Genomic DNA, 26,572 nt, shown 5'->3' on the forward strand with positions numbered 1-26,572 from the left:
CCCCTCCCCGCCCCCGGACCAGCACTCCGGGGGGGGGGGGCGCCCCAGCCCAGACCCTGGGGCCAGCCCTCCCTGCCCCTCTCCCGGACCAGCACTCCGGGGGGGGGGCGCCCCAGCCCAGAACCTGGGGCCAGCCCTCCCCCCTCCCCGCCCCCGGACCAGCACTCCGGGGGGAGGCGCCCCCGCCCAGACCAGCACTCCGGGGGGGGGCGCCCCCGCCCAGACCAGCACTCCGGGGGGGGGCGCCCCCGCCCAGAACCTGGGGCCAGCCCTCCCTGCCCCTCCCCCGGACCAGCACTCCGGGGGGAGGGCGCCCCAGCCCAGACCCTGGGGCCAGCCCTCCCTGCCCCTCCCCCGGACCAGCACTCCGGGGGGGGGGGCGCCCCAGCCCAGACCCTGGGGCCAGCCCTCCCTGCCCCTCTCCCGGACCAGCACTCCGGGGGGGGGGGCGCCCCAGCCCAGATCCTGGGGCCAGCCCTCCGCTCCCCTCCCCCGGACCAGCACTCCGGGGGGCGCCCCAGCCCAGAACCTGGGGCCAGCCCTCCCTGCCCCTCCCCCGGACCAGCACTCCGGGGGGGGGGGCGCCCCAGCCCAGAACCTGGGGCCGGGCCAGCCCTGTCGGAGCCGGGCGCCCCCCACCGGCTACCCCGTACCTTCTCCCTGCTGCCGCAGCCCGGCTACCTCAGGCCGCCGCCACCCCGGGGGGAGCACCTCTCATGCCGGCCGGGGCGCCTCTTGAGTCTTCCCCACGAACCCTCCGTCCGCTTCCTGTGTCCCGAGCCGCCCCTCCTAGCAACCGGCCTCCCCAGGCCAAACCAATCGACAGCCGAGGGCGACGAGCAGGGAGACCGCAGCAATCGAGCTGCAGAGCAATCCACCCGGGTTCAGCCCAGCTTGCAACCTCAGAGCTGGAGGCTGATAAAAGTCCTTCGCTGAGGTTGGCCGCAGCAAGGCAGCGCAGAGGATTCAGGGGGCCTGGGGCAAAACAATTTTGGGGGCCCCTTCCATAAAAAAAAGTTTTAATACTATAGAATACTTTATCTTGTAGGGGTGCTGCAGGGCCTGGGGCAAATTGCTTCACTTGCCCTCCCTCTGGGCGGCCCTGGGCTCTAGCTACACCTGCCTTGTCCTTGCATGCACATTCATAAGTTCCCCCCTGCACTTGGGTTGCTGCAGATCGTTGGCAGCAGGCTGAAGCATAATGGAGCAGAGGTGGGCAGAGGGCTGATCACAGAGAGCAATGAACCCCACTGCATTTTAGTTTTCCTGCTTGAGTATACTTTGGAGGTGTCTCCTTTTGGGTCTTTGTGACATCCTGCATTTGGGCCGTGACAGGTTAAGAGTGATCGAGCTATGCCCTCCAGCCTGCAGTGTTTCCTCTTACACCAGCACTAGCATAATTGACACAGCTTTCATATAGGATTCAAAACATAAGGGTCCATGCATGGGTCCATGGCTATAGCTCTCTAAATGTATTGTGAACTTCACCAGGCAGATTTTATTAAGCAAACATCCACACACCTTTACAAACTCTTTTAGCAAAGTGTGGTAACCTAGCATGGGGGCAGGGAGGATTGAGTGGAGGGGTTTCAAATCCTTGCAATTTAGATTCCATCTGTGCTCCGAAAACCTATTCACTTTTACACCTGGTTTGAAAACTGAGAGGGGAAGGAGAACCATTAAATTATTGCAAATAATTCATCCTTTTCTAGTCAAAATGTCAATGAAATGTTTGATTAATATTTCAAGCATAGTCAGAGGATGGGATTTTCAAAGGTGCTTAGCCTTGGCATGACTCCGCTCTCATTAAATTCAACACTGACACTCTGATGGTTTCCAATGAGAGTACAGTTCGACATTGTTTCAAAATCCCACTACTAGCATATGCAGGACCTGACAGTCTTCTGTCTTGCATAGTTATTAATACCTATATATAGTGGATGCCAAAATGCAACCAAATCTCAATTCTCCCCTCATCTACTTTGGACAGGTGTAAATGACTATACATGGTGCAAGACCCACAACCTCTAAATTAAACAAGAGAAATTAGTTCTCTTCAGACATATAAGCTCCAATGACAAAGCCAACAGAATGTGTAAACACCATAAACTGAACAGCACTGGAATGCTTTCTTTTTTCTTTTTGGGGACATGGGGGGCAATGGTGTTTGTTTAAATTCTTGCAAATTAAGATCCTTTTCCTGCAAGTTGCTTTTTCTCTTCTATTCTATAGAGGTTCTTATACTGTAATGACCACTGCAGCATTTGAGCACCTTCCAGTTGTAGCGCTTTTCCTTTAAATGATGTGACTAACATCTGTCACATATTTATTCTTTCCTCCATGCCCCAGGGGGAGAATTTTGTACAGGTAGTTGTCTCAGTAAGGTATTTTTGTTAGTAGTAGTAGTTGTGGGTTTTGTTTGGTTGGGGTTTTTTTAGTATACATTTATGTTAGAGAAGGTCAAAGAAATGTACTTTGCACTGGGGAGTGGTGTGGTTTGTGAGGTTCCTGAGGGAGTTCGTTCCACAGCCTCAGGCCACCCTGCAGAGAAAACTGCACAGACAAGCGTTGCTGTTTTTGTAGAGCAGGGGTAGGCAACCTATGGCACACGTGCTGAAGGCGGCACACCAGCTGATTTTCAGTGGCACTCACACTGCCCGGGTCCTGGCCCCTGCTCTGAGGGGCTCTACATTTTAATTTAATTTTGAATGAAGCTTCTTAAGCATTTTAAAAACCTTATTTACTTTACATACAACAATAGTTTAGTTATATATTATAGACTTAGAGAAAGAGACCTTCTAAAAATGTTAAAATGTATTACTGGCACGCGAAACCTTAAATCAGAGTGAATAAATGAAGACTCGGCACACCACTTCTGAAAGGTTGCCGACCTCTGTTGTAGAGCATTCCCCTGTGCCAGAGGAGTGAAGTCCTCAATCACGGTCTTTGTCCTGGAGCTTTAGGCAGTCTTTTAGATATTCTGGGCCCAGGCCAGGAGTACCTTGAAAATAAACACCAAAGCCTTGAACTGGATTCTCAATATTCTATGGGAAGTCAGCAAAGAGAGTGGAGGACAGGGCCTATGTGTTCAGTGTAGCCTGTATAGCTGAGGAGACTTGCTGCAAACATTCTGTACCAGCTGGATTTTCCTATGTGCTGAGGCTTCATGCTCAGGTAAGCTGCATTGTTGTAATCCAACTGAGAAATGATGAATGTGTGAAAGAGTGAGGCCAGATCATCATTCTCCAGCATGGGATGGAGCCTCCTAGCCAACCATAGATGATAGAAAGACACACTCATGTGAGAAGTCAGCATGAAGGAGGAATCCACAAATACTCTTAAACTGAGAACTGAATTGACCAATTGTGTGTGTATTCCTTCAACCAAAGGATACTGCTACTCCACTTAACTTTAAGCACCAGAAGTCTCTTTGAACTCAATAGATCATGTGTGCAGGTGCAAGGCTTTACTTTTTGGGAGGAAAAGTATAATTTTTTATCAAATATTATTTTCTTAATATCTTGCACTATAGCATCTTTTATATGACATTCTCAAAGGAGTTTACCAACACTAATTCTCTGTTTGGTGCACAAGCGAAAGACTGTTTCAACTGTAGAGGACAGCCCAAAGATGCAAGTAGAATAAGGTTGGGAAATGCCCATTCAACAGTGCCCTGTGGCCACATTACACCAGTGCCTTTCTGGGGAATGCCCCTGGCACAGAGACCTCCCTGGCAGATTCACACTGACTCTGCCTCTCTTCTTGAAAGAGCTATTGCCATAGGATCTGTATTGGGGCAAACCAGGGTGGGAGTTGGCACAGCCAAGGCATTCCTACAGCCCAATAATTCCCCAGCCAATGCAAAGCCCAAGAGGGTGGTGGCATGAGTTAGGGCAGCCTTCGGGGCTATCCTAACCTGCACCAGGCACTGGCCCAACCCCTAGAAGTCCCAAGACATGGGGGAGACAATTCACCTACTCTCAACCTCTGTGCCAAGATCTGTACAGAGATGATTCTGGCCCAAAGGGAGCAGGTTGACAGGACGGCCCAGCAGAGAAAAGTGAGTGAGAGGAGGGATAGGAAGGAATGAAAGCTGAGTTGTGGGCAGAGCCGTGAAAGGCAGGGCTAGAAGCTGAAAATGGATGTTTGTGTCTGATATCTCCTACAGCAGGGATAGTCAGTAGGCAGACCATGGGCCAAATCCAGACCGCCAGATGCTTTTCAATGAACCCCACCCAACTTCTTTTTATTTACTTATCATTATGATTTGTTTTCTTTTCTCTGGAGTCTGGACCTTGACTATACCTTGATCAAGAAATTTGGACCTTGTCAAAAAAGAATTGCCTCCCCCTGTCCTACAGCCTGACACAGGCCCACAGGGCTACGGTCTGATATTGGGGGGTTGAGGGGCTTGGCTGGTAACCCACAGGAATGCAAAACCCTGGCTGAGCCTCAGCCTCACCTGAGTAAACATATAACCTATGTGGGAGCATCTGCCTGCCTTGGCCTCTCCCTTCCTCTTGCTCTCACCTCTCCTCTACCCTGCTTCCCTTCTCCTTCCTCCTCCCCCCTGCTGCCTCCCCAGAGCTGGTCTTAGAGGTGGGCCACCAGGGCAACCGTCCAGGGGCATCATAGTCAAGGGGGTGCCGTGTGGCAGTGAAGAGGTGGACACTACCCATGCGGAGTCAGAAACTGCTCCCGGCTGGCAGGGGAGTGCTGTATTGTGGGCGGGGAGCATCCAGATTTCTCCCTGCTTCCTCCCAACGGGGCGGGGGGAGGGGGCAATGGTGATGCAACACAGATACTTCTTGCCCCCCTAGGGGGGCAGTAAGGGAGGAAGCGAGGAGCAACACCAAGTGCTCCATGCATCCAGGTCACTTTCCTCATCTGGGCTGTGCTATGAGTCCAGTATCAAGAGTTGCTGCTCTCTGCCTTCACCTCATGCAGTGCAGGTGGGGAAAGAAGAGAGCAAGTGTGAAAAATCGGGACAGTGAGTGGGAGGTAACAGGACTCTACATAAGAAAAAGACCCCAAAATCAGGACTGTCCCTATAAAATCAGAACATCTGCTCACCCTAGGAAAGTGACCTGGATGCAGGGAGCCCTGCGGTTACTCCCGACCCCCCCAGAGGAGCAGCCTTCCTGGGGGGAGTGAGCAGCAATACCAGCTCCCCGGCAGCCAGCTCAGTTTCCCGCCTGGGCACAGGAGGGAAGTGCAGGGGTTGGGGTGCAGGAGGGTGAGGCCCCCATAGGGGCAAGGGGGGGGCTACGTGCCCACGGGGGTCAGGGCCATCAAAAGCCAAGTTCGCCCTGGACACCAATTTCCCTGTGCCGCCCCCCCCTCTACCCGCGGGCCGCCCCAGGGCCGGACACACCTCGCCGCCCCGCCCGCGTGGGCCGCCCCCATTGGCTGCCCGTCGGCGAGGCCATTGGCGGGTCGGTGGCGGAGGCGGAGCCGGGTCGCTGGGAGCCGGCAGGGGGAGCCCGGCCGGCTGCGAGCAGAGGCGCCGCGGCAGCGGGAGCAGGAGCAGGAGCAGGAGCAGGAGCAGGCTGGGTGCGGAGGCAGCGCTGCCCAAGCCAGTGACAGCCCGAGGTAAGCGGGGCGCCGCCCGGGCTCGGGGCTGGCAGTGACAGCGAGCGGCCCCGTCTGCCCGGGGGGCGCCGAGGCTCCGCTGGCCGAGCCGCTCCGGGGCTGGGGTCCCGGGGCTGGGCCGATGTAGAGAGGACGGGGTCAGTCTTCTCTCTAGAAACGGGGCCTGATCGCTGGGCGGGGGGGGTACAGGCAGCCCCCGCCCCCCCCGCCGCAGCCTTAAACGTAGAGACCTTTTCCCTTTGGTCTGTTTGCACAGTCCCCTTTGGCCCCTGAGCACACGGTGTTATTATCTGACCTCTGTACTTTACACCCCAGCAAGCGCCGCCGTTGTGAATCAAACCGGCCCCCACCCAGGCTGAAAGTCATGATCCGCTTTGCCTTAAAGCGGGCATGGCCCCTCCAGAATGGCATAGCTACAGCAGCGCTAGCTGGCTTTTACAGACGGCCTGGATCTAGATTTGTTTTGCAGCTTTATATCCTTTTCAGAGGTCTGACAGTCGCTCCTGGGTGGGTGAGGGTGCAGGGGCGTGTCAAGGCTGTCCCTGCTCAGAAACAGTCTGAGTGCATGACTTCATTCTCCCCCTGGAAAGTTTATAGTGTTTTTGGTGTTTTCAAAAGATGTGCCTTTAAAATACTTCATTTTGAGTTGCTGTCAAGAGTAGGATTTGTAAATCTTTGGAAAATACGAAGTGACAGTTCATAGATTGCAAATTAATATCAAATGACTGCTGCTTCATGACAACCAGAGCTTCACAGTGAGACTCTGTTGTTTAGCTTAGATCACTTTTATATTAGTACAGACCTAGTCTGAGTGGAAATGATTTTGTTTCTTTATATAACCTAAACTGTGAATTTCAGCCAGTATAGTTATTCCCGAATAACCTCTCCTGTGGACATTTCTTGTAGGAGTGGCTTTTTTGCAGGGGAGGTTAGTTATTTCACTCTAGAAGGGGTTAAGCTAAACCAACAAAAAGCCAGTCTTCTTCCACAATAAGATTGGCTGTGCAGAGGGTTATAATGGCATAGTTATACTTCTATAATGTAAAACGTTCCCAGGCATACAAGGCCCAAAACCAAATTCTGATCTCAGACCTTGCCAGCACTGCGATTCCAGCCCCTGGCATAGCTGCACTCTTGCACATCTCTAATGTGGATGTGATTTGAACTGTGTAACTTGCAATAATGTAAAAGCAACTACATTATGCAATGAGCCTTTCCTAATGAAAGAGTGTTGGGAAAGTCCAATCTAGGTCCTTTTGGCTAGGTGTGTGGGCGAGGATATGAAAGGGGAGAAGATGTTTTAAAGTCCGTGCTCTGAGGCAAGAATCTGGGAAACCTGAAAGGGATAGATCACTGAAGTAACTGACTATCAGAGGTGAGCTCCTTAATAGGATGGCCAAATACCACATGTAGCTGTTCAAATCAGTGTTTAGACATTTGTGTGTCTAAATGTTTTATCATCTGTTTTATAGGTGGGGAAACTGAGGCTCATAGGCCGTAGCCATATTAGGGAAAGTGTTGTTAGTTAACATGTTTAAATGCATCTTTTAATTTTTTTCTGCTGATGGCAAAGGCCAGAGTGGGTAGCAGCCAAAAATTCAAAAATGGTCAGTTTTGGTTGCCTTATTCTGGGCTCTCAAACTTTTAAAACACCCCAAAATCAATGGCTTCTTTCTTGAAAGTGTTGGCTAAATGAATTGCTAAAGTCACCCAGAGCCAGAAACAGAACACAGAATCTTTTAACCAGTAATCCTGTGCCCTAACCACAAGACCCTTCTCCTCACTGAAAAAAACATGTTTGAAAATTAGGCCTGGAGTATTTATATGTGTGGGCTGAGCCTATTATGAGTTCAGCCAAAGTTTTGTGAATGGTCATTTATATAGTGGCTTGTAATAAGCAGTAGGCAACCACATCTAATATTGGCAAGGACACTATCTTTGGATATAATAAAAAAAATTACCTTTAAAATGTTTCAGATTGGTTGTTATTCAAATTGATATGTCCAGATGGAATTATTAGCAGCATAAGGCTGCAAATTATTGCCACTTTGGAAGGTGGGTTTTTAGAGGAAGTAAAACAGTGAAGCATGGTCTAGCAGTTGGAGAACAAGACTGAATCAAGAGTTCTCTGTTCTGTTCCCAGCTCTTCCTGGGACTCTGTATGACCTTGGGCAAGTCACTTACCCTCTCTACCTCGCTTTCTCCATGTGTAAAACAGGCATGTGACCCCTTTCCTACCTCAAAGCTTCTTGTGAAGCTTAAGAAATCTTTGTAAATGGCTCCGGGATCCTCAAATGAAAGCTGTTGTATAAATTATGAAATATTTATATTAATTATTCCATTACTTTCACTTAAAGTCTAAGAATGGACTGGATACATGAATGCTGAATAAGAATTACTAATGCCAAGAATTTTTACTGTCAGTAAGGCTCAGTATTTACACATTAAGGCCCCAAATCTGCAAACACTTATGCCTGTGCATAACTTTACTCATGTGAGTCCTCCCATTGAATCCAGTGAAACTACTCATGTACATGAAGTTGTGCATGGGTATAAGTGTTTACAGGATCGGGGCCTTAAACAGGAGTTTCCTGTCTCTAAGTTGAGAACTTAAAATAACTAATGAGAACTGCCTATGAGAACTAGGTTGCGTTTGCGTTTGCGAAAAAATTGCCAAGTCATAGCTCTTGTGTAAGCAGAAGTAGTCACTAAGCGATTGTAGCCATTTGAAAGTAGAGCATAAAGTGTTTGAATAGTACTTTCTGTTGACAAGGATCAAAATGCAAATAAGAGCCATCTAGAGTCTTGATGGAAAATATTTTTAATGATCCTTGACTCCAGTACTTCAGTTTTTCAGAAAGCTGAAAGCTGTTTTCAGAAAGCTGATGTGTTCCAGTATTTAACCCCAAAAACAAGATGTCCAAGTAAAGAGTTGTATTTGTATATCCTCAGCATTTCTGTACCAATGTGACATTTTACTCCTAAAGGGGGGAAAAAAAGCAGTGATGATCCGATCTCTACTAAGATGAATATGTAACACCACCCTTAAGCATTCAAAATTCGTGAGACTGGTCCCTGAAAAATCACGAGATTGGCTTAGAAACCATGAGGATTTTTTAACTAATAAATTTGGGACACTCTTTATTTCCCTTCTGGATTTTGAGCCTTTGGGAGGCACTCGGGGCACATTTTCACCTTCTCTCCACAATCACCAGGGATAGAAATGTGCATGAATGTTAAGATTCTCACCTAATCAGAAGCATCCAGAAGCCGGGGCTTTAAGAAAAGCACCACATTTCAGGAGATTCACAATAAAATGAGAGTTGGCGACACTGCTAAAGGATTAGTGTTTGTAGGATTGGGACTTTTTTTTTTCCTGTTCATGTTAACAAAAATGTGCATTGCTTAATATAGAGACAGTTTAGTTTGTTTTTACATCTTATTTAGTTCAAGATGTCCAAAAAAATCCATGGAGGGTCTGTTGTGGAGATGCAAGGAGATGAAATGACTCGGGTGATTTGGGAACTGATTAAAGAAAAGCTGATATTTCCATATGTGGATCTGGACCTGCACAGGTAACCATATATTATACATGGCTGATTTACTGTTGGGCATTGGTTTATATTTTTGCATATGTAGGGGTTTATACCGTGTCAGAGAGCTGGCCTCCCACAGACATCTCCCCTCCAGCACTCAGTGCTCCTCTGCTTGCTTTGCAAAATGAGTTGTTCTGAAGAGCACCAAGAAGGGCTCAGTCATCTACTTAAAGCCACTACTTTGTGGTGAAAAACCTGTTTGCCAAAATATCTTTCCTATGACCTTATTCCTGCAAAGCCTTTCACGGACAGTCTCCCTGCAGTCACAAAGGTAAGAGGTGTATGCTCAGTAGTAAGTGGATTAAACTGTGCTGTGCCTCTTAGAAGGGACTGCGCAGGAATCAGAGCCCAGGTGTTCAGTTACCACCTTTGGACCTCTTTAATTCTGGGCTGCTCTAGGTCTGGTGATGCCTCCAGTGTTAGAGCAGCATGTATAGTTGCCTGTATGTTTTATGCAAGCTAAACTAGCTGGAATTCAGCCATTATTTCTTAACCTCCTGCCCCCAGCACATCCCTACACTGACAGCTTTACTGAATGATGGTGTTGGGCTCCAACTGGCCTTATGCCAACATGGGGGGAATTCCCCACAGGGCTTTTTTACCCATTTAGGCTGCCGGAGTGGTACGAAGTGACTGTTGCAGGGGAGATGGAACAGGATTAAACCTGTTTGGATTAGTCTGTGACTGTTCACGCTTCTCACAGTTTCATAAACTGCATCCATCCACCTTTGCTTACCTCCAGAATAATAAATTAGGAGCAAGTTTTTAAGAAAACGAGGAGGGGGGATCACACCTGTTGGAATGTGGTGACACTGCCTACAAGACTTATTTTAGGAAAATAAAGAGCTATTCCTTCCCTTCCTATCCTCAAAGTAGTAGGTCAGAATTACAGTGGCAGCAGCCATGTTCATGGTTTTTTATTTTCCCAGTTGTATGATGAAATCTTCAGTGGTGTCAATCATTAGTCAAACTCACCCAGTCTGACCTTTTCCCTACTTCCAAAGCAGTTTGCTTTTGTTCTGGAGCCTCCACCTCCTACTCGCCCAAGATTTACTGCTTGCTAGTGCCAAGAGGAACCTAGCAGCTTATTGAACACACAGTGTCTGGAGGAGAGTCCATTCTTAAAAAGTGGGGAAGGAGACAGACACTGTCTTCCCAAGTACAATGAATACACTCGTGCCCTGTTTTACACATAACTGATTATACTTCAAGGACAAATATGCAGAGCACAATTGTTCATAAAAACAGTAATAAGTATAGTAAATGTTTTCCCCTCTGCTGTTTTAAAGAAATATGTTCAGATGTCATTTTAAAGCGAAACAGTGTGCCGACTCCATCATCATTGGTATTGTTCGTGGGTCCTGTTGGTGTGCTTAGTGTTATATGTTACACAAAGAAAGCCACAGTCCCAGCCCCAAGAAGCTTGTAGTAGAAGGGTCTGATTCACTCAGAGTTTATGCTGATTTGCACGCAGGCAGAGAGTCCCATAGTGGAAAATCCAGCGGGGAAGGCTGAAATAATGCAAAACAGCCACAACTTCAGGTGACAGGTTGATTAGATACTCACAAAGCAGTTGGGTACTAGTTGAGAATGGGACATGGCCAAGGCTGGGGATGCACACATCTGTGTACCCTTGCAGCAGATGCTCTTGGCAGGGCTCCTACACTACTCTCAATCATAAACTAAAGTCAGCCCTGCACCCTCACTTGCAGAAATCTTGAGGGAAGATACTGGTGTTAAGATCATCTACTTTCCCTTGTTTTGACTCCTGGTGGAATGCAGGTGGCTCGATGTAGATACCAGTAATGACAGAATTCTAGGACTGTGTGTGTGTTGTGCATTTATATCATGTAGGACCATAAGCATCTTAGACTGATCCATCAGGTGACTTTGACTTGATTATTTGTAGCTATGACTTGGGCATGGAAAATCGTGATGCGACCGATGACAAGGTGACAGTAGAAGCAGCAGAGGCGATAAGGAAGTACAATGTCGGCATCAAGTGCGCTACTATCACTCCGGATGAGAAGAGAGTGGAGGAGTTCAAGCTGAAGCAAATGTGGAAGTCTCCAAATGGGACAATTCGAAACATTCTGGGTGGCACAGTCTTCAGGGAGGCCATTATCTGCAAAAACATCCCCCGGCTGGTATCTGGATGGGTGAAACCCATCATCATTGGCCGTCACGCTTATGGGGACCAAGTGAGTTACTACTTTAGGGTCATTCTCTGTTACAGCATGCACCCAACACACATGTGATATCTCTTAAAGGCCATATTTTAGCTGCTTTTTCACAGATCCACGAAAGGGGTGGAGATGCACTCATCAAGCTCCAAGCTTATTAGTATTCTGTGTTTGTACCATGGTGCTGGTCGATGACTGGAGCTATCACAGTTCTACTAATAATATACAGAGGCCTATGCTGGATGTAGAGTGCACTGTTTCTTATTAAAGAGTGTAGAAATTTCCAACTGCCCCGAAAGCAAGCTCACTGCCTTTGCAGTCTAGAAACAGAATGCCTCCAGCAACTGCTCCCAAGGCCCTCCTCCCACCCCATTGCTGCGGTGACTCTATAAGATAGACTCTACCCCTAAATTTTTTCCTTCCTCTTGTCTCAGTGTTGTTGAGTTGTCTGAGGTACTTCCAGGTAGCCCAACATCCAAATTACTTCTCGATTCTCCCTGTTTCCACCATGGGCAGCGTTTGCGGAGCCAGATACTCATTTCACTCAAAAACAACCCAAAACAAACAAAACCCACTTGCTTGGTTACCTTATAGTTGTGCCTGGGGAGATTGACCAGTGGTACTTGGAAACCTCAGGCCACATCTTAATGAGGAACATTCCTATTCTTTAATGATAGCTAATACTGAGAGAGCTGGTGTAATATGAAGCTGAGAGTGTCCTCTAGTGTTCCGAAAGATGTCAGTCTATTTAACTGGAAGACCCACTCTGGCAGCAGAACACCCCTCCACCCCCAAGGAAAGCTTTAGAGGGAGGAAGAAAAGCATTTTGTTGGGGCAGAGGAGTCTCATTGCCTGCCCTACTCCTGTTCACAATGCACAATTGAGCCAAACGGTTTATGCAAGTGAGCAAGTGAAGTCAGACCTAGGCTCTGTTCCCAGCCCTGCCACTCACCTGCTGTGTGATGTTGAGCAAGTCATAGCAGCTTGGTGCCTCAGTTTCCCCATTTGTAAAAAGGGAATAATCATACAGTCCTTTGTAAAGTGCTTTGAAATCTATGGATGAGCAGTGTTATAGAAGAGTTAGGTAAGTTATATGCTCAGTTAAAATGATAGGCCACAGCTGAGTATCTAATTCCTAGGAGCAAGAAGAAATTGCCGAGCCCATACCTCACAAAAAAGAATAATTAGTCTTATGTCTTTAAGAAATAAATCAAGAGCACTGAATAATTAAGTAGGCAGTGGAAATTACAGTAGGCTAGACAGTGTGTTGATAAAGCAAAAGAAGTGGAAACTTGCCAGAGCAAGAGATTAAAGTGAAAGGAATAATAGATGGGAAGAGAGAAAGGAAAAACAGTGAACTGTAGAGCTTGGGAAGAACATTACTGATGTCAGCAAGGAAATGGTGAGAAGGCTCGAAGGCTGTAATGGAGAGTAACCTAAAAAGAACCTAATGACATTTACCCAGGACAATTTGGAAGATGATACACATTTTTTGTAACTAAGTTTTACAGTTATGTGGGTTTTTTAGAGTATGTGTGTTGCCTGCGTGGGCAGTTTTCACCCATTCACAAATGCTTAAGAATGATTGTTACTGTAGTTAGGCCTGTTTGGAATTCAGAGCTCAGAAGTGAAAGGTTAGACACTAGTAGCATAATTCACAGCCATTGTCAAGAGAGTGTAGTTTGGAGCATAGTTGCGTTAACCCAATTATGAAATGGAATCAATAGAATTTCCCAGAATATCCCTTTCCCTTCCCCCACTGAATATTAAAACAATATTTTTAGAGACCTGCCATGTTAAAATCATCTACATCTGGAAAATGTACATTTCTGCATTTTTCAGCTCTTTTAGTGCATCTATTTACACATTTTTCCTATGAATGAGAATTGCTATTTGACCAAACATGACTATTGCTCTTGCAGTTTAACCGGTGTATTAGCTGAAACTACTAAATGTAACTCTTCTCTCTTTTGTACAGTACAGAGCAACAGATTTTGTTGTTCCTGGGCCTGGAAAAGTAGAGATGACTTATACACCGAAAGATGGCGGCAAACCAGTGACCTATCTGATCCATAACTTTGAAGGTATGTATGGTGTCACAAAAGCTGTGATTGTCACTGGTATTTGGGATGATTCAAGTTGATGGGTGTGTTAGATTCACTGCAGGGTACAGCATCTGTACTTTTAGAGGCCTATTTCATTTGTGTGGGAGGGGAGGCGAATGTTCCAGCACTGAAAGTTAATTCAATTGTGTTGGAAATCATAAAGCAAAGAAACTAAATACAAAATACACACACACACCAGACATACCACTTCTCGTGCATCTTGTGTGACACTTGCGCCGTTGGTAGCTATGCCATGCACTGCTCTTCGCTGATAGAGAGAGAAATTCTCACATTGCGAACTCCCCACCATGCTCTGGGCTAATTGGCAGATTCTGTCAAAAAGCCAAAAACTGCTTGGAGAATGAACTACTTCTATTACTACTAGGGGAAATCCCCTTCCCCCAGATCAGGGCTGAGCCATGCTGACAGGGTAGTGTGTGGGTTCCCGGCCCTGCTGCTGCACTCTAGATAAACAAAGCACTTGGTTCACCAAGGCAGTGAATCAAATGCCTTTCACCAGCACTACGCCATGCACTTGTGTTGAACCTGACAATTACAGTTATATGTGAATTATGTACAAATGTGCAAATTATCTTCTTTAAATTATTTTCAGGAAAATATTACACTTGAGGCTGTACAAAACTTGGTAGCTAGGAGACCCCTAACCCTAAAAGTTCTTTGGAGGACCTTGTAGTCAATCCCATTCTGCCCTGTACATCACTAAGCATGGCAGGCTGGGTGCCAATTTGCATGCTGTGACTAATGAAGACTTGGATCCTATTCCAACATACTTAGGTTCAGCTTTTATGAAACTTGGTTTAATACCCAATGTCATCTTAAAACAACTTTGCTTTTGTGACAAACAGTCAAACCTTCTTCAGTCATGAAAAGGTCTGGCTATTTCCCCAACCACCACCAGGTACCTCTGTAATAAGCTCAACTATTTCTCTCATTACCAGGAATACACATAGGCAGTGGTTAAGTTATCTTACGAGGCACTCCTTCTAAAAGTATGTTTGGGGTTTTCAAATGAGGGATGTCTCATAAGAAAACTTACTGAAAAATATTTTGGCCAGTGAGACATTTCAAATTAGGCCAGATCCTGCAGACCCAGGCAAACTTCCCATTTAAGCCAGTGGTAACTTTGCTTTGAAAATAATAGTGAAGGTCTAACGCAGGGGTTGGCAATGTTTCAGAAGTGCTGTGCCGAGTCTTCATTTATTCACTCCAGTTTAAGGTTTCGCGTTCCAGTAATACATTTTAACATTTTTAGAAGGTCTCTTTCTCTAAGTCTATAATATATAACGAAACTATTGTTGTATGTAAAGTAAATAAGGTTTTTAAAATGTTTAAGAAGCTTCATTTAAAATTAAATTAAAATGCAGAGCTCCCCGGACCGGTGGCCAGGACCCGGGCAGTGTGAGTGCCACTGAAAATCAGCTTGCATGCCGCCTTCGGCACGTGTGCCACAGGTTGCCTACCCTTGGTCTAAGGCATTTGGATAAGAATGAGCCCATTTCAGGTTTCTCACTAACAGCCCCAACCAACTCTTTTTGAAGTCAACGAGAAGACTCTCATAGAGATTGGCCAATGGGAACTGCCTTATTGAAGTCTGTGGGATTTTGCCATTGATTTAAGTGGAAGCACAGTCAAGCCTAGGAACCTCAATCTTTTCGTTTTAGTAATTGTCAACAGCAGGAAGACCATTCCAGCGGGTCTAGTTTTGATCAAACTCATGGCAGATACAGCAGCCTCTAGTAAATCTCACAACTCAAAGAAGGGGGTGTGAATGCTGCTGTGAAGCCTACCCTGCTGTAATTCAGACCAGAAGAGATGACAGGAGGGTTCAGGGGAACTGTATTTTCTTGGCTGACTGGCTCTGTACTTATTTTTAAATCCATAGCTCCTGTTGTTCCCAGTAAAATCACCAGAGTTCTCTGTGATAGTTGTTTCTGCTGCAAAGGGTGATTCCACTTCTATATGCCACACACCGTTTTAATGTATGTACTTCAGGCTAAATAGGAAGTTAAGGAATGTTAATGTCTAACTTGTCCCACCCTGCTGGTCCACAAGCAGGTCTCTCCTTCCTCCTCCCAGGGTCTCTACTGAGGAAGGGATTACAGACTGTGGAATGGAAGACATGCACAGTTTTCCTGCCTTTCCCCTCAGACGTACACAGGCCGTGCACAACCTAGTCAAAACACTGTCCAGGGCCGTGTTGTCTCTTTTCTATAGCCCTTATGGGGTTTCTAGGAACAGGAGAGCATTGCCTGCAGCCTGCTGACAATGAACCTGTTCTCTCAGGGAGCCAGAAGAGGCTGCAGTGAGGTCTGAGCCAGTGAAGAGATGCAGGGCCTCCACAGATGACCGTGGATTCCCAGGACCCATGTAGTATGGAGCTGGTCCCCACAGCTTTTGTCCACACTGTCAGTGGTTAAACCACCACTTCAAAGAAGTAGGATCTCCCACAGCAATTTCCTCCCCAGAACCCTTTTCCATGTGTTTTTTTTCTTTCTATGAGTAGTGGTGATCTGGACTGTAGTTAGGAGTCGCTGAAGGAAACTACATCTGGTCTACAGCCATGTAAAAAGTTACTTAAGCTTAAAGTTCCACCAGGAACCATGCCTAACTCCATGCCTCATAGCACTGAGAGAATTAGACAAATGATGCACATATGGGAGGAGCAGTCCTGTTGTTTGTAACTGAATTCCATCCTGTTATACTTCACAGTCTCTAGAACTGCATCAGGAAAGACAGACTGCTGAGGAGGATTCCAGCCTGCTGGCTGGGAATTCTGTAGCGTGCTGTTAGAAATGGGGTGGGGGTTTTAGCCAGTGTTATAGCTCATTCTCATTTACTGTTCTCTTTTCTCCCTTTCCTGATAGGCTGTGGTGGTGTAGCTATGGGAATGTATAACCTTGACCAGTCCATCAGGGATTTTGCACACAGTTCTTTCCAGATGGCATTATCTAAAGGCTGGCCCCTGTACATGAGCACCAAGAACACCATTCTGAAGAGATACGATGGACGCTTTAAGGACATCTTTCAGGAGATCTATGAAAAGTAACTACTACAGATTACTTCCAGTTTTTCTCTTCTAGAGCATTTTTTCTATAGTAGAAAGATGGTTCTTTTATTCTTTGTGAACCCCCACCATCATTCAGAGCCCAAACCTGTGAAGTGCTCAGCACCCCCTGCTCTCATTGAAGCCAGGATGGGGCACTCAAGCATGTATTTAAGGGCTCTCCTGAATCAAGGCTTTGGTGTCCATCTCCACTGGCATCTACTGAGGATAAAAAGAAAGCTCTGGAGATTTGGATGGAGTCATGGAAAATCCCTAGCTAGTTGCTTTAGAACTTGACCCTCACTATTTTTTAGTAGAGCATTGCAAGTCTTCTCTCTTTAAAATGTACATATGTGTACTCTTAAAATGGCTTACATTATAAAGAGGGAATCTGTCTAGATTTCAGTAAATTGTTGCTTGGCCTTTTTTGAAGCAAGTATCTTGTCCTACAGCTCTCATAATTAACTAGGGAGGTCCTTGAGTATTAGACTCCAATTGACCCCAGAAATAAGATCACACAAAATTCCCTGTAAATTGGTGTCAGAAGCATGAATCCATATTCTCCTCCTGTTCACCAGTTTAATCCCTTTAAATGCAGCTGAGTTGCTGTTGATTTGCCTCAGTGTAAGAGAGAACACCATTGGGGCTACTGATTCTCAAGGGTGAATTCATGAATTTTATGTTTGCTCCTTGTCACATATTTGAGGAGCTCAGCCATTGGTTGTCTTCCCTCCTCCCCACACCTCTGACTGGTCACGTGCCATCTTTATATGCATGCTTCATAACAACCTATAAAACCAGGAGCAAAATGTACATACATCCTGTCCTTTCAGGTGCTGTTCAAGGCCCATAAACATCTTCATCTGAACCCACAGTCCCTTTCCTCTCCCATTTCCTCATGCAAGTTAAGGATTTCAGCCTTTCACCTGCATGTTGCACTGACTAGAATTGTAATTGCCAGAAGCTACCTGGTGGTTTTCTTGTCTTCCAGAGAATACAGGCCCCAGTTTGAAACCCAGAAGATCTGGTATGAGCATAGACTCATCGATGACATGGTGGCTCAAGCACTAAAATCTGAAGGTGGCTTTATCTGGGCCTGTAAGAACTATGACGGTGATGTGCAGTCTGACTCTGTGGCACAAGGTATGTCCTGTTCCTGTTCCAGCACGTCGCTGGCCTAAGCCTCGATAACAGTCAGTCAGACCACCAGCCTCACACCTGTGCATATGCTTATCCTAGAGCCACTGCTTTATCTCCAAGCTGTTTGCAGTTCACAGACTCAAGAAAATGAAGTATGAGATACAAACTTAGCTTTAAAAAGAGTGCATCCATCTTCTATTTAGACTTCTTTGTATGATGGCTATTCCAGTGCCACAACTACTAATGGCTCTAAACCCGAAGTGCTTGCACCAGTAGCTGGAATTTGGTCACCAAAATGCCTGCACGACTTAACCCAGGGCGCAGCGGCGAAAACTGAGCATGGAAAGGTCGCCTCAGCAAATTGGCTCAATGCCCCATGAGCAAAAAAGAAATTGTAATGACACAAAAATGTAACCCAAATGCCAAGAGCCAGATAGATATTGATATGAATAAAATTCGTAGCTCTTGGTAAGAATCCTACCCAGATGTGGCCTGTTGGCATGTGTGTGGCACTCGCAGGAAGAACATGAGTTGAGTAGTGTTCTTTCTTTAGCACCATCAGCAAATTTTGCCTCACACAGAACTTAGAGGGATTCTTGTTCCTTGCCCCAAGAAGCTTCCAGTGACCCAGATCTCAGAGACCTGGAAGGTGAGAAGGTGACATGAGCTCCCAGTTTTACATCCCCACAAGCTCCTCCCGCCAGAGGGGATGGCACCAGGAAAACAGGTTTTGTGGTTTTGTTTGTGTTTGTTTGTTTTTTCCGTTCCCTCAGGCTCTCACCTGTGGCTCTTTCTGTGGGATGCAGCACTCAAACCCAGTGTGAGAGCCTGATCCCATAAGTTGTAAGGTTCGTGGAACACCTGTTCAAGTATGGGAGTTCCAAGCACTGGGACCTGCAGGTTGGGACCCTAAGTGCTGAAGAATGTAGGGGAAGGAAGAATGGCCATGTTGTCAGGGCTGGATTAACCCATCACTGGATCCTAAGTAAACATACATTTCTCCTTGCCTAGTGCAGAGGGGAGGCTCTGGTAGGGTGACCAGGTGTCCTAATTTTATAGGGACAGTCCCAATATTTGGGATTTTGTCTTATATAGGAGCCTATTACCCTCGCCCCGTCCCAATTTTTCACATTTGCTATCTGGTCACCCTTGGCTCTGGAGAGGGGGAGGGGTTGGAGAGCGCCCGCCACACTCACCCCACAGTGGAAGTTCCTGTCCCGCGGGGCTGGGTCCTGCTCCAGGCATTGTGACCTGGTGCATGAGGTTACAGCACCACTCAGGTTCGGCCCGGTCGCCCTCTGTCATAATGGGTGGAGGGGAAGCGTTTGGGCCAAACATGACGTGCTGCAACCCCAGGCACCAGGTCGCAGCATGCAGTGTCTAGAGTGGGGAGCCAGGCCTAGACCTAGGGGACAGGAACCACTGCTGCAAGATGAGTGCAGGATGGGCTCACATTCTCCTCCACCCCTGAGGTCTCCCCTCCATGCCAGGCCAGGATTAGGGTTGTGGTGCCTGGGAGAAAGAAGGATGGTTGGTGCCCCCTTGGTGGCGCAAGGCATTGGAGAAGGACGACACTGGCCTACGATTTTAACCCCTTGCCCCCACAAATTTGGGTCCTAGGCATGTGCCTGATTTGCCTGTGCATTAATCCAGCCATGCATGTGGCTAAGGCAGAGGACAGGAAGTCATGACACTAGTTCTATCAGTGCCACTGGGTCCATGTGACATTAGGCAAGCCCTTCAGTCTATCTGTGCCTGCCCCTCTCTGAATTGGGGAGGAGAACAATACTCGCCTACCATGCAGAGGTTGCAAGGCAGAACTCGTCCGTGCTTCTGAAATGGTTTGAGATCCTCCCAAGGAGATGGCATGTTAATCAAAGTCATACTATGTTAGACAGAGTGAGCCAGGTCATTAGCTGGCGTGCACAAGTGTAGCGCACTGACGTTCCTGGAGCATGTCACTTCACACCCGTGGAGGACCTGGCCCAGACTACCCCAGATGACCAGGTGTGGCATAGAACAAAAATTTAAATCTCTGTACAGGAGCAAGTTTCTCCTCCCACTCCCAAAGCCCTTTATCTGATGGAACTTTTCTTAGGAATGGAGATGAACGTGACAAGGTAAATGTGGGGAATGAGTAAGGTGACCATATTTCCCAAAGGGAAAACGGGACACCACGTGGGGCTGCCCCAAGCCACTTGCCTGAGCCCTCCCCCAACCCCGCACATGGGGCTGGCCCGTGTCTGCCCCCCTTCTACACCGCACACAGGGCCGACCCAAGTTGCTGGCCTAAGCCCTGCCTCTCCCACGTGCAGGGCTCTCGTCCAAGCCCAGCCTGGTCACCATGTGGGGCTGGCGTTATTCCTAACCTGAGCCCTGTTCCCTCCCTCCCACATGGCTGGCGTTGCTGCTCGCCCAAATCCTGCCTGCTCCCGCACAGCTGGCATTGCTGCTTGCGCAAGCCCTGTTTCCCCTCCACCCCCAGGGGTGGCACTGCTGCTCACCCCTCCCCCCGCATGTTCCTCTGTGCCCCAGTAGGGGTGCACGCCCCACTTTTTTGGCAAAAATGGGCAATTGTCCTGTTTGCTCTTGCCAGCTGATGATCAATTGGCAAGAGCAAACGGGACAAATGCCCATTTTTGCCAAAAAAAAAAAGTCATCACAGCTGGGACATGGCTTTAAAAAGGGACTGTCTCGGGCAAAACGGGCTGTATGGTCACCTTAGGAATGAGGATTGACAGCAAAATACATGAACAGATAAGAAGCAGGACAGTGGAACTGGGAAGGGGACAGGAGAAGTGCCGCCACAATGGAAATATTGTGGGGGCTCTGCCCCCAGATAAACTCACACACTGGGGTGGGGGAAGACGAGAGCAGGATCCACCGGAGCTGGAGCAGCCGCAGCAGAACCCAGGATTGGGCCAGGGAGCGGGACTTGGAGGGACTGGAACGGGCCTGGGAGCAGGTAGGAACCCACCTGGACCTGGCTCCCGACACCTCCCCGAGCCAAGTCTCAGGGCCTCCCCTCCTGTCTCTGCACGCACACCCCCTAAGGAAATCTTGCATTCCTCCCACTGCAGCTAGCTTTTCCCATTGCTTTTTTTCCCCTAGGAGAAATATGAATCTCTCTCTTGGGAGAATTGAATTTCTTCTCTTGTTGGGACCACCGAGTGTGAAATCAACTGCAAAATCCGATTCCTAAACAGCCTTGCCGCTCCCATCCTCTTCCCATGCTGCCTTGCAGTTTTGAGTGACTCTTATTTCAGAGCTTTGGGAGTCAATGGGAGACAAGAGGTGCTCACAGACTGAGCTCATTGACAGAAAAAAAAAAAGTGGCTGGTTATGGTGAATATGAATGTGCTTGAAGCGGGGCAAAATGTCTGCAGTTTTCTAGTGGCCTTGGTGAATAACTTCTATGATTCAGACACGAGAGCAGCTTCCTAAGTCAGAATTGAACAAGTGGGTGTTTTAGTATTTAATGTATGGCTGTTATTCAGGAATTCTACGTTTGTTTGGCTTCCCTTGTGGCTTGGCAAAGTGGTGTAGCTTTAGCAGAGTCGGGGTTTTCAGAGGAAGACTTGACCCCTGTGATTATAACCTGCAGGATATGGTTCTCTGGGGATGATGACCAGCGTACTGATCTGCCCAGATGGCAAGACAGTGGAAGCAGAAGCTGCCCATGGCACAGTTACGCGTCACTATCGCATGCATCAGAAGGGTCAAGAAACTTCCACTAATCCCATCGGTAAGGTGCCTCGTGCTTCTCTGATTGCGACATGTAAGAAGGAGTTAAGACTGAACACCCGCATTGTTGTTTCTGCAAATGTCTGCATCGCAGAATGCCACACATGCTAATTGCATGATAATTTGTGCATCATCTTTGGTACTTCTGCCATGTACAGTACAAGCAGCTTGGAACTGACTGGATGGGAGCAATGAATTGTATACAGAATTAACCTGTGAGATGTTCTGACATCCCTGCGTTGATGGTGTAGTAATGGCACCACTGGGTTGTTTTGCTTTCCCATAAAATAGGTTTACGCAGCGGATAAGCACAAGTGAGCAGAGTATAGGTTTGTCTATGTGAACACTTAGTTCACCACAAGCCGGGGTGTAAATCGATCCTGCACATGTGGACCCTGGTGCGATGCACTAGAGTTCCCTCGTGTGCTTTGTTCTACTCCTGTGTAGATTAAAGCGTGCTAGGAACTCTTAGTGTGGGGCAGCAGGGTCCCCATGGGCACTTAGCGCGTGGCAGGCTTGTGCAGGATAGATTCACTCCCCAGCAGCCCGCGCCCTACGTGTGTGTATCAATAAGCCCTATAAAATCATGATAAAACATCACCTGCCCTTACACTCGGTCTCCGTGCATCGTGTTACGGGGAAGTAATCAGATTCCAGCTTGTATGGTATTTCATAACTGTGGATGTGTTAATTGCATGTAGCTCTTCGTATTGGCCTCTGTTCCTCTCCATCATGTACCACAGAGATACTGGAGCTTAAAAAAAGATAAGGAATAGCACAAAGAAGAGACAGTGACGTGAAGTCACTCCCGTTCGCACTCCAGATTTTCACTGAAAGTTCAGCTTTTTTCATTGGCCTTCATCAGTTGTTCCACTTCTTACTCGGGGGATTTCTTTCTTGTTTGTTTGTTTGTGACAGTGCAGCCTCGTCTTATTGTTTCAGCAGTTCAGTTACACTCTCTTTCTCTTTAGCCTCCATTTTTGCCTGGACTAGGGGACTGGCTCACAGAGCTAAACTGGATAACAACGCCGACCTCAAGAACTTTGCCACCGCCTTGGAAGAGGTCTGTGTGGAGACTATAGAGGCTGGCTTCATGACAAAGGACTTAGCTGCTTGCATTAAAGGTTTACCTAAGTAAGTATGCAGTGTCTGCATTGCCCTTAAACAGGGCCGTGGCATTGCTGTTAAAGGCTGTAGTGACCAGTAATGCATGGCAGGCTGGGGGGGGGGTAGGTTTAAAACCACCGTTTATGATTGTTTGTATTACTGTAACAGCGAGATGTCCCCATCATGGACCAGCAACCTTTATGCCAGGCGCTGCACAAGCACAGAATAATCAGAGTAGCCGGCTCTTACATAGATCTCAAAGCACAGCACAAAGGAGGTCAACATCGTTAGTCCCGTTTTACAGACCGAGAAACTGACGATCAGAGTGGTGAAGTGATTTGCATATGGTGAAGACAGTCCTTGCCCCCAAGAGCTTCCAATCGAAGTAGCTCAGTCGATCCTGTCTGGCCCAATGGTGTAAGACCCCATGTTGACCAGAACAGACTGGGAGAGGGTTGCCATGGGACAGCTGTCTTACAGTGACACTTGCTTTTATTAAATGCAAGTGTGAACGGCACTAGTATGAAGGCTTGGTTTCAACACCTCCTAAAACCTACAGAAAATAGAATTCTGACCATTCTCTCCTTCACATGCCCGTCCATGGTGACTAGATCTTCTGTTAAGGGTGCCGGGATAGTCTTGCGTACCATCTGAGCTGCAAACACAGTTACAAAGTGAGGCAAGTAAAGAAGGGCCAGTCAGATCCCTCATCATGTCCTTCTACTGTCTTAACATTCTAGTACAGAACTAAGCCATTCAGCTCAATGTGAGTTGATCTGTTAACAAGGGATTGAAGAGAATTGTGCATTGTATATTTCAAGACTGACTCTACAATCTCTTGGGCAGGCCACTGTATTTACACTTCCCCTATTAACTGTAATATCTGGCCCAAGCCTCCACATGCCTGATGCAAATCAGAGTCAGTCTTGCAACTTTTCCAAGGATGGGTGAGAAGTGCCTGTAGGCGGGAGGGGCATGTCGTTTTACTGACAGAGCAACGAATATATATGTTCCCGTCATAAATCAGTGAGTAGGGAGTGCCAGAAAGCCTAAGACCAGTAGCAGCAACAAAACAGGCAAAAGGTAAAGCAGTGCTGCTGTTAATCCTAGGCAGAGGTTGTCTTACTAGTCTATGCACTAGGTAGGACCTATGTAAATAAGAGCTGCAGGTTCAAATCTGGAAGAGGGCAACCCAGTCCTTTCTGAGGTACATACAATATGAAAGTCTTCTAGGTGAGACCTTGAGTGATGTCTTGTCTGCTCTGGGGATCTAGAAGATCCCTGGCACTTTTCATAGGAGGAGGGGTTTGCCTTGCTCTCTTTTGTTCAAACATTTCCCCCTTCCCTTACTGTGCACCCAGCATAGTACACTGTTATTGGCACGTCTGCTCTGCTCCTGCACTGGCTTCATTTCAGGGCTGGAGCCTGCATAGCTGACCCTTTTGGCTGAATGGTGCTGATGTGGGTTTTACATTCTCCTAATGAGACATTAAGCTGTTTTAGAGACTGTTGAAGCATAGTTACTTCTGGGGGTTGTTTTACATGAATCCTGAATGAGCTGCAGCACAATCTGTCCAGGAGGGTGCTCCCCACCCATCCTGGCCCTCTGGACCTTATTATCAGGCCCCTGCCCCGCAGACCCCCAGTCTTCTCCCTTCTGTAACGTGAGCCAGCTGTGCAACTTACAATTTGTTAGTTTCCGAACCATGCCTAGAGAATAGCTGTACATGCTTGTGCTCCACACATTCCATTGCCTCACCCTCATGTCCCGCCCTGACACCAAGTGGCAAGACCTTTTACCATCCATGGAGGGTGAGGAACCCTGGTGGGCCAGCCTGTATTCCACTTTGGTCCCACAGCAGACCGGGGAGATCAGCTGGTGGCTCCTTCAGGGAGCCATGAGCACGGCTGTGTGCCTGGCGCAGTTCACCTCCCTCCCCAACACCTGTTCCTTTTGCAGCATCTGGGAGAACCTGGTGCACATCTACATGCAGCATGCCAGGTTGCAGCCCCTTTTCCTGCTCCTCCAGAACCTTCTCCTTAGGTTCTGGCTGCCCTTTTCCCCTCATCTCCTGATTTATGCAAGCCCTATCCCAACCCCACAAGTCAAGAGACCTCCTCCTAGCACTGACCAAGGTGACCATCTAGAAAACCAGGAGGAGGATGCAGGATGGGAAGGTGCTCTGCAGTTGTGGGGCCTGTTTCCATTCCTTGCTTCGATCACGCATCCGGGCAGAGTTCCTCTGGGCTCTGTCTACTGGCTCCCTAGACACCTTCAAGGAGCAGTGGGTGCTGTCTGGGGTTCTCTGCTCGGTGTCCCCTTCTGGATCCCAGATTTTGGCCATATAACCTCACTCCTGTCCCTGTTTTTCATTTGTGGTCCCCCGAACTTGCTTGAGCCCTGGGCTCAGTAGCTCCTCCCCTTCGGCTGAGAGAGGGGCCTATACCCCCAGAATGCAATAGGTGGTGTTGCCTAGCACTCTGTCACACTCCCCTGCAGTCCTGTTGCAAGGGTCCCTGCACAGAAGTAACCATCACTCTATAAACTGATCAGTGTTTTATGCTCTTCTTCGGTAGCATAACAACTCAAAGCCTGAAGAGCGTTTTTTCCCTTTACACTTGGAAGCGTCAGTGCCGTAAGATGGTTGTTTGGTGTGTTTTTCCCTCTGCAGCGTGAAGCGGTCTGATTACGTGAACACCTTTGAGTTCATGGAGAAGCTTGCAGAAAACTTGAGCCTGAAACTAACCTCTCAGCCCAGACTGTAAGGTCAGACAGCAGGAAGCGCTCTGCAGAGAAGCCCACCTGTCTGGTGACTGGCTTACGCTGCGGTGTGTAACATTTCCCAGTACTGGGAGAATTGACACGGGCACCTGTTTTAAAATGAAACCTGTTTAGAAACCTGTTTTAACTCATTAACTGGTGGGATGTGGGGTCTATTTTGCCAGCCATCTGAATGTGGTAGGACACCTGACAACAATGAAAGCAGGCCAGGGCTTCTCTCCTCCTTGATTTATCCCTCACTACTGCCTCTTTCCCCCACTTCTTCTGCCTCGCTTCAAAACCAGAGGATGATACATGAGTGGCTAAACCAGTGGTAACCTACTGTACAACAGACATAGAAACTGGAACAGTCCTTTCCTCTCGTGCCAGCAGCACAGTAACCTCCAGCTTTTCAATAGTCCGTCCTATGAATGCATTAAACCAACTTCCCTGATAATGGCAACCAGAGCGCAGTAGCCTGGTGATGGGGGGTTCCTTGAACACTTAATGAATGCTGGAAGCTTGTTTCAGTTCCCCAGGGTAAATGGCTACTAACCCATGATGTAGTGGGGCTGGGCGGGGGGGGGGGGGGTGAAGTCTCTGTATTTCATTCTATACCCTTCTTACTGTATGGGAATTGTTACCTCCTACCAGTGCCCATGGATTTTATAAAGGTGCAATTACTCGAGCTGCTTTCTTCAGGCAGCTGAATGCTTCTTATTCAGTCTCTTATATTGTGACACTTCTGTGTTCAGCATTACAGTCTATTGTGAAACACTATTCCAGCCATGGTTTGTTTTCCTTGAAGGATATTTTAGTCTGGACTAAAATAAAACCAGAACTAACATCCTCTTGTCTCCTCTTGTGTGTGTGAGGGGGGGAAAAACAGAACCATCCACAATAAATCCATTTAACTGCATCTCTCCACAACCTATCAACCCAGTTAATGCTGCGACAGATTTCATTAAGCAAAGGCTAACATTGTAAAGATATCCTACTTAAAATGTAAAATAACTTAATTCTTATTTACAAACTCCTGTTTGCTAGTAAGGTATTTCACGTTTTTGCCTATGACAAGTTGAACTTGTTGGCAGTAGATGTAAAAATTGCATATTTCCTTATTGTAAGGAAAAACGACAGCAGTGACATCGATTAACTGTCACTTCTAGTAATGGGTGAATATCATGTAGCTCCAGCTTGTGCATACCAGAGTTCACAAGGCTTTGCATGGCTCTGCACAATGTAATATGGCTGAAGCCCTCCCCAGCTCCTTCTCTGCC

The 26,572-nt window shown here is 47.5% G+C and overlaps 2 protein-coding genes across 4 annotated transcripts in view; one reads left to right on the plus strand and one right to left on the minus strand.

Moving 5' to 3' along the window:
* PIKFYVE (phosphoinositide kinase, FYVE-type zinc finger containing) overlaps nucleotides 1–764 on the minus strand; it is a 97,594-nt gene extending 96,830 nt beyond the window's left edge. Inside the window, 1 exon segment of the mRNA XM_030579913.1 lies at nucleotides 682–764. The gene's annotated coding sequence lies outside the window, so the exon portion shown is untranslated.
* Nucleotides 765–5,471: 4,707 nt separating this feature from the next.
* Nucleotides 5,472–26,142, plus strand: IDH1 (isocitrate dehydrogenase (NADP(+)) 1). 3 transcript variants are annotated; one of them, XM_030579823.1, is made up of 10 exons: nucleotides 5,483–5,592; nucleotides 5,908–6,080; nucleotides 9,040–9,167; nucleotides 11,098–11,389; nucleotides 13,350–13,455; nucleotides 16,362–16,539; nucleotides 17,532–17,683; nucleotides 21,285–21,425; nucleotides 22,396–22,558; nucleotides 25,204–26,142. In XM_030579823.1, exons 3-10 carry the CDS (start codon nucleotides 9,046–9,048, stop codon nucleotides 25,295–25,297), a joined length of 1,248 nt encoding a protein of 415 aa, XP_030435683.1. In that variant the 5' UTR covers nucleotides 5,483–5,592; nucleotides 5,908–6,080; nucleotides 9,040–9,045; the 3' UTR covers nucleotides 25,298–26,142. The 3 variants fall into 3 exon arrangements, with proteins under 3 accessions (XP_030435682.1, XP_030435683.1, XP_030435684.1); XM_030579822.1 differs by lacking the exon at nucleotides 5,908–6,080 and having other exon boundaries at nucleotides 5,472–5,592; XM_030579824.1 differs by lacking the exons at nucleotides 5,483–5,592; nucleotides 5,908–6,080 and adding an exon at nucleotides 6,844–6,967.
* Nucleotides 26,143–26,572: the final 430 nt, after the last annotated feature.

The sequence above is a fragment of the Gopherus evgoodei genome, chromosome 11 (assembly GCF_007399415.2).
Source record: "Gopherus evgoodei ecotype Sinaloan lineage chromosome 11, rGopEvg1_v1.p, whole genome shotgun sequence".
NCBI lineage: Eukaryota > Metazoa > Chordata > Testudines > Testudinidae > Gopherus > Gopherus evgoodei.

Coding starts and splice junctions, on each gene's coding strand:
- IDH1 (XM_030579822.1), top strand. CDS start 9,046: ATGTCCAAAAAAATCCATGGAGGGTCTGTTGTGGAGATGCAAGGAGAT. Junction 9,168..11,097: donor GTGGATCTGGACCTGCACAG/GTAACCATATAT, acceptor GATTATTTGTAG/CTATGACTTGGGCATGGAAA. Junction 21,426..22,395: donor AACTTCCACTAATCCCATCG/GTAAGGTGCCTC, acceptor CTTTCTCTTTAG/CCTCCATTTTTGCCTGGACT.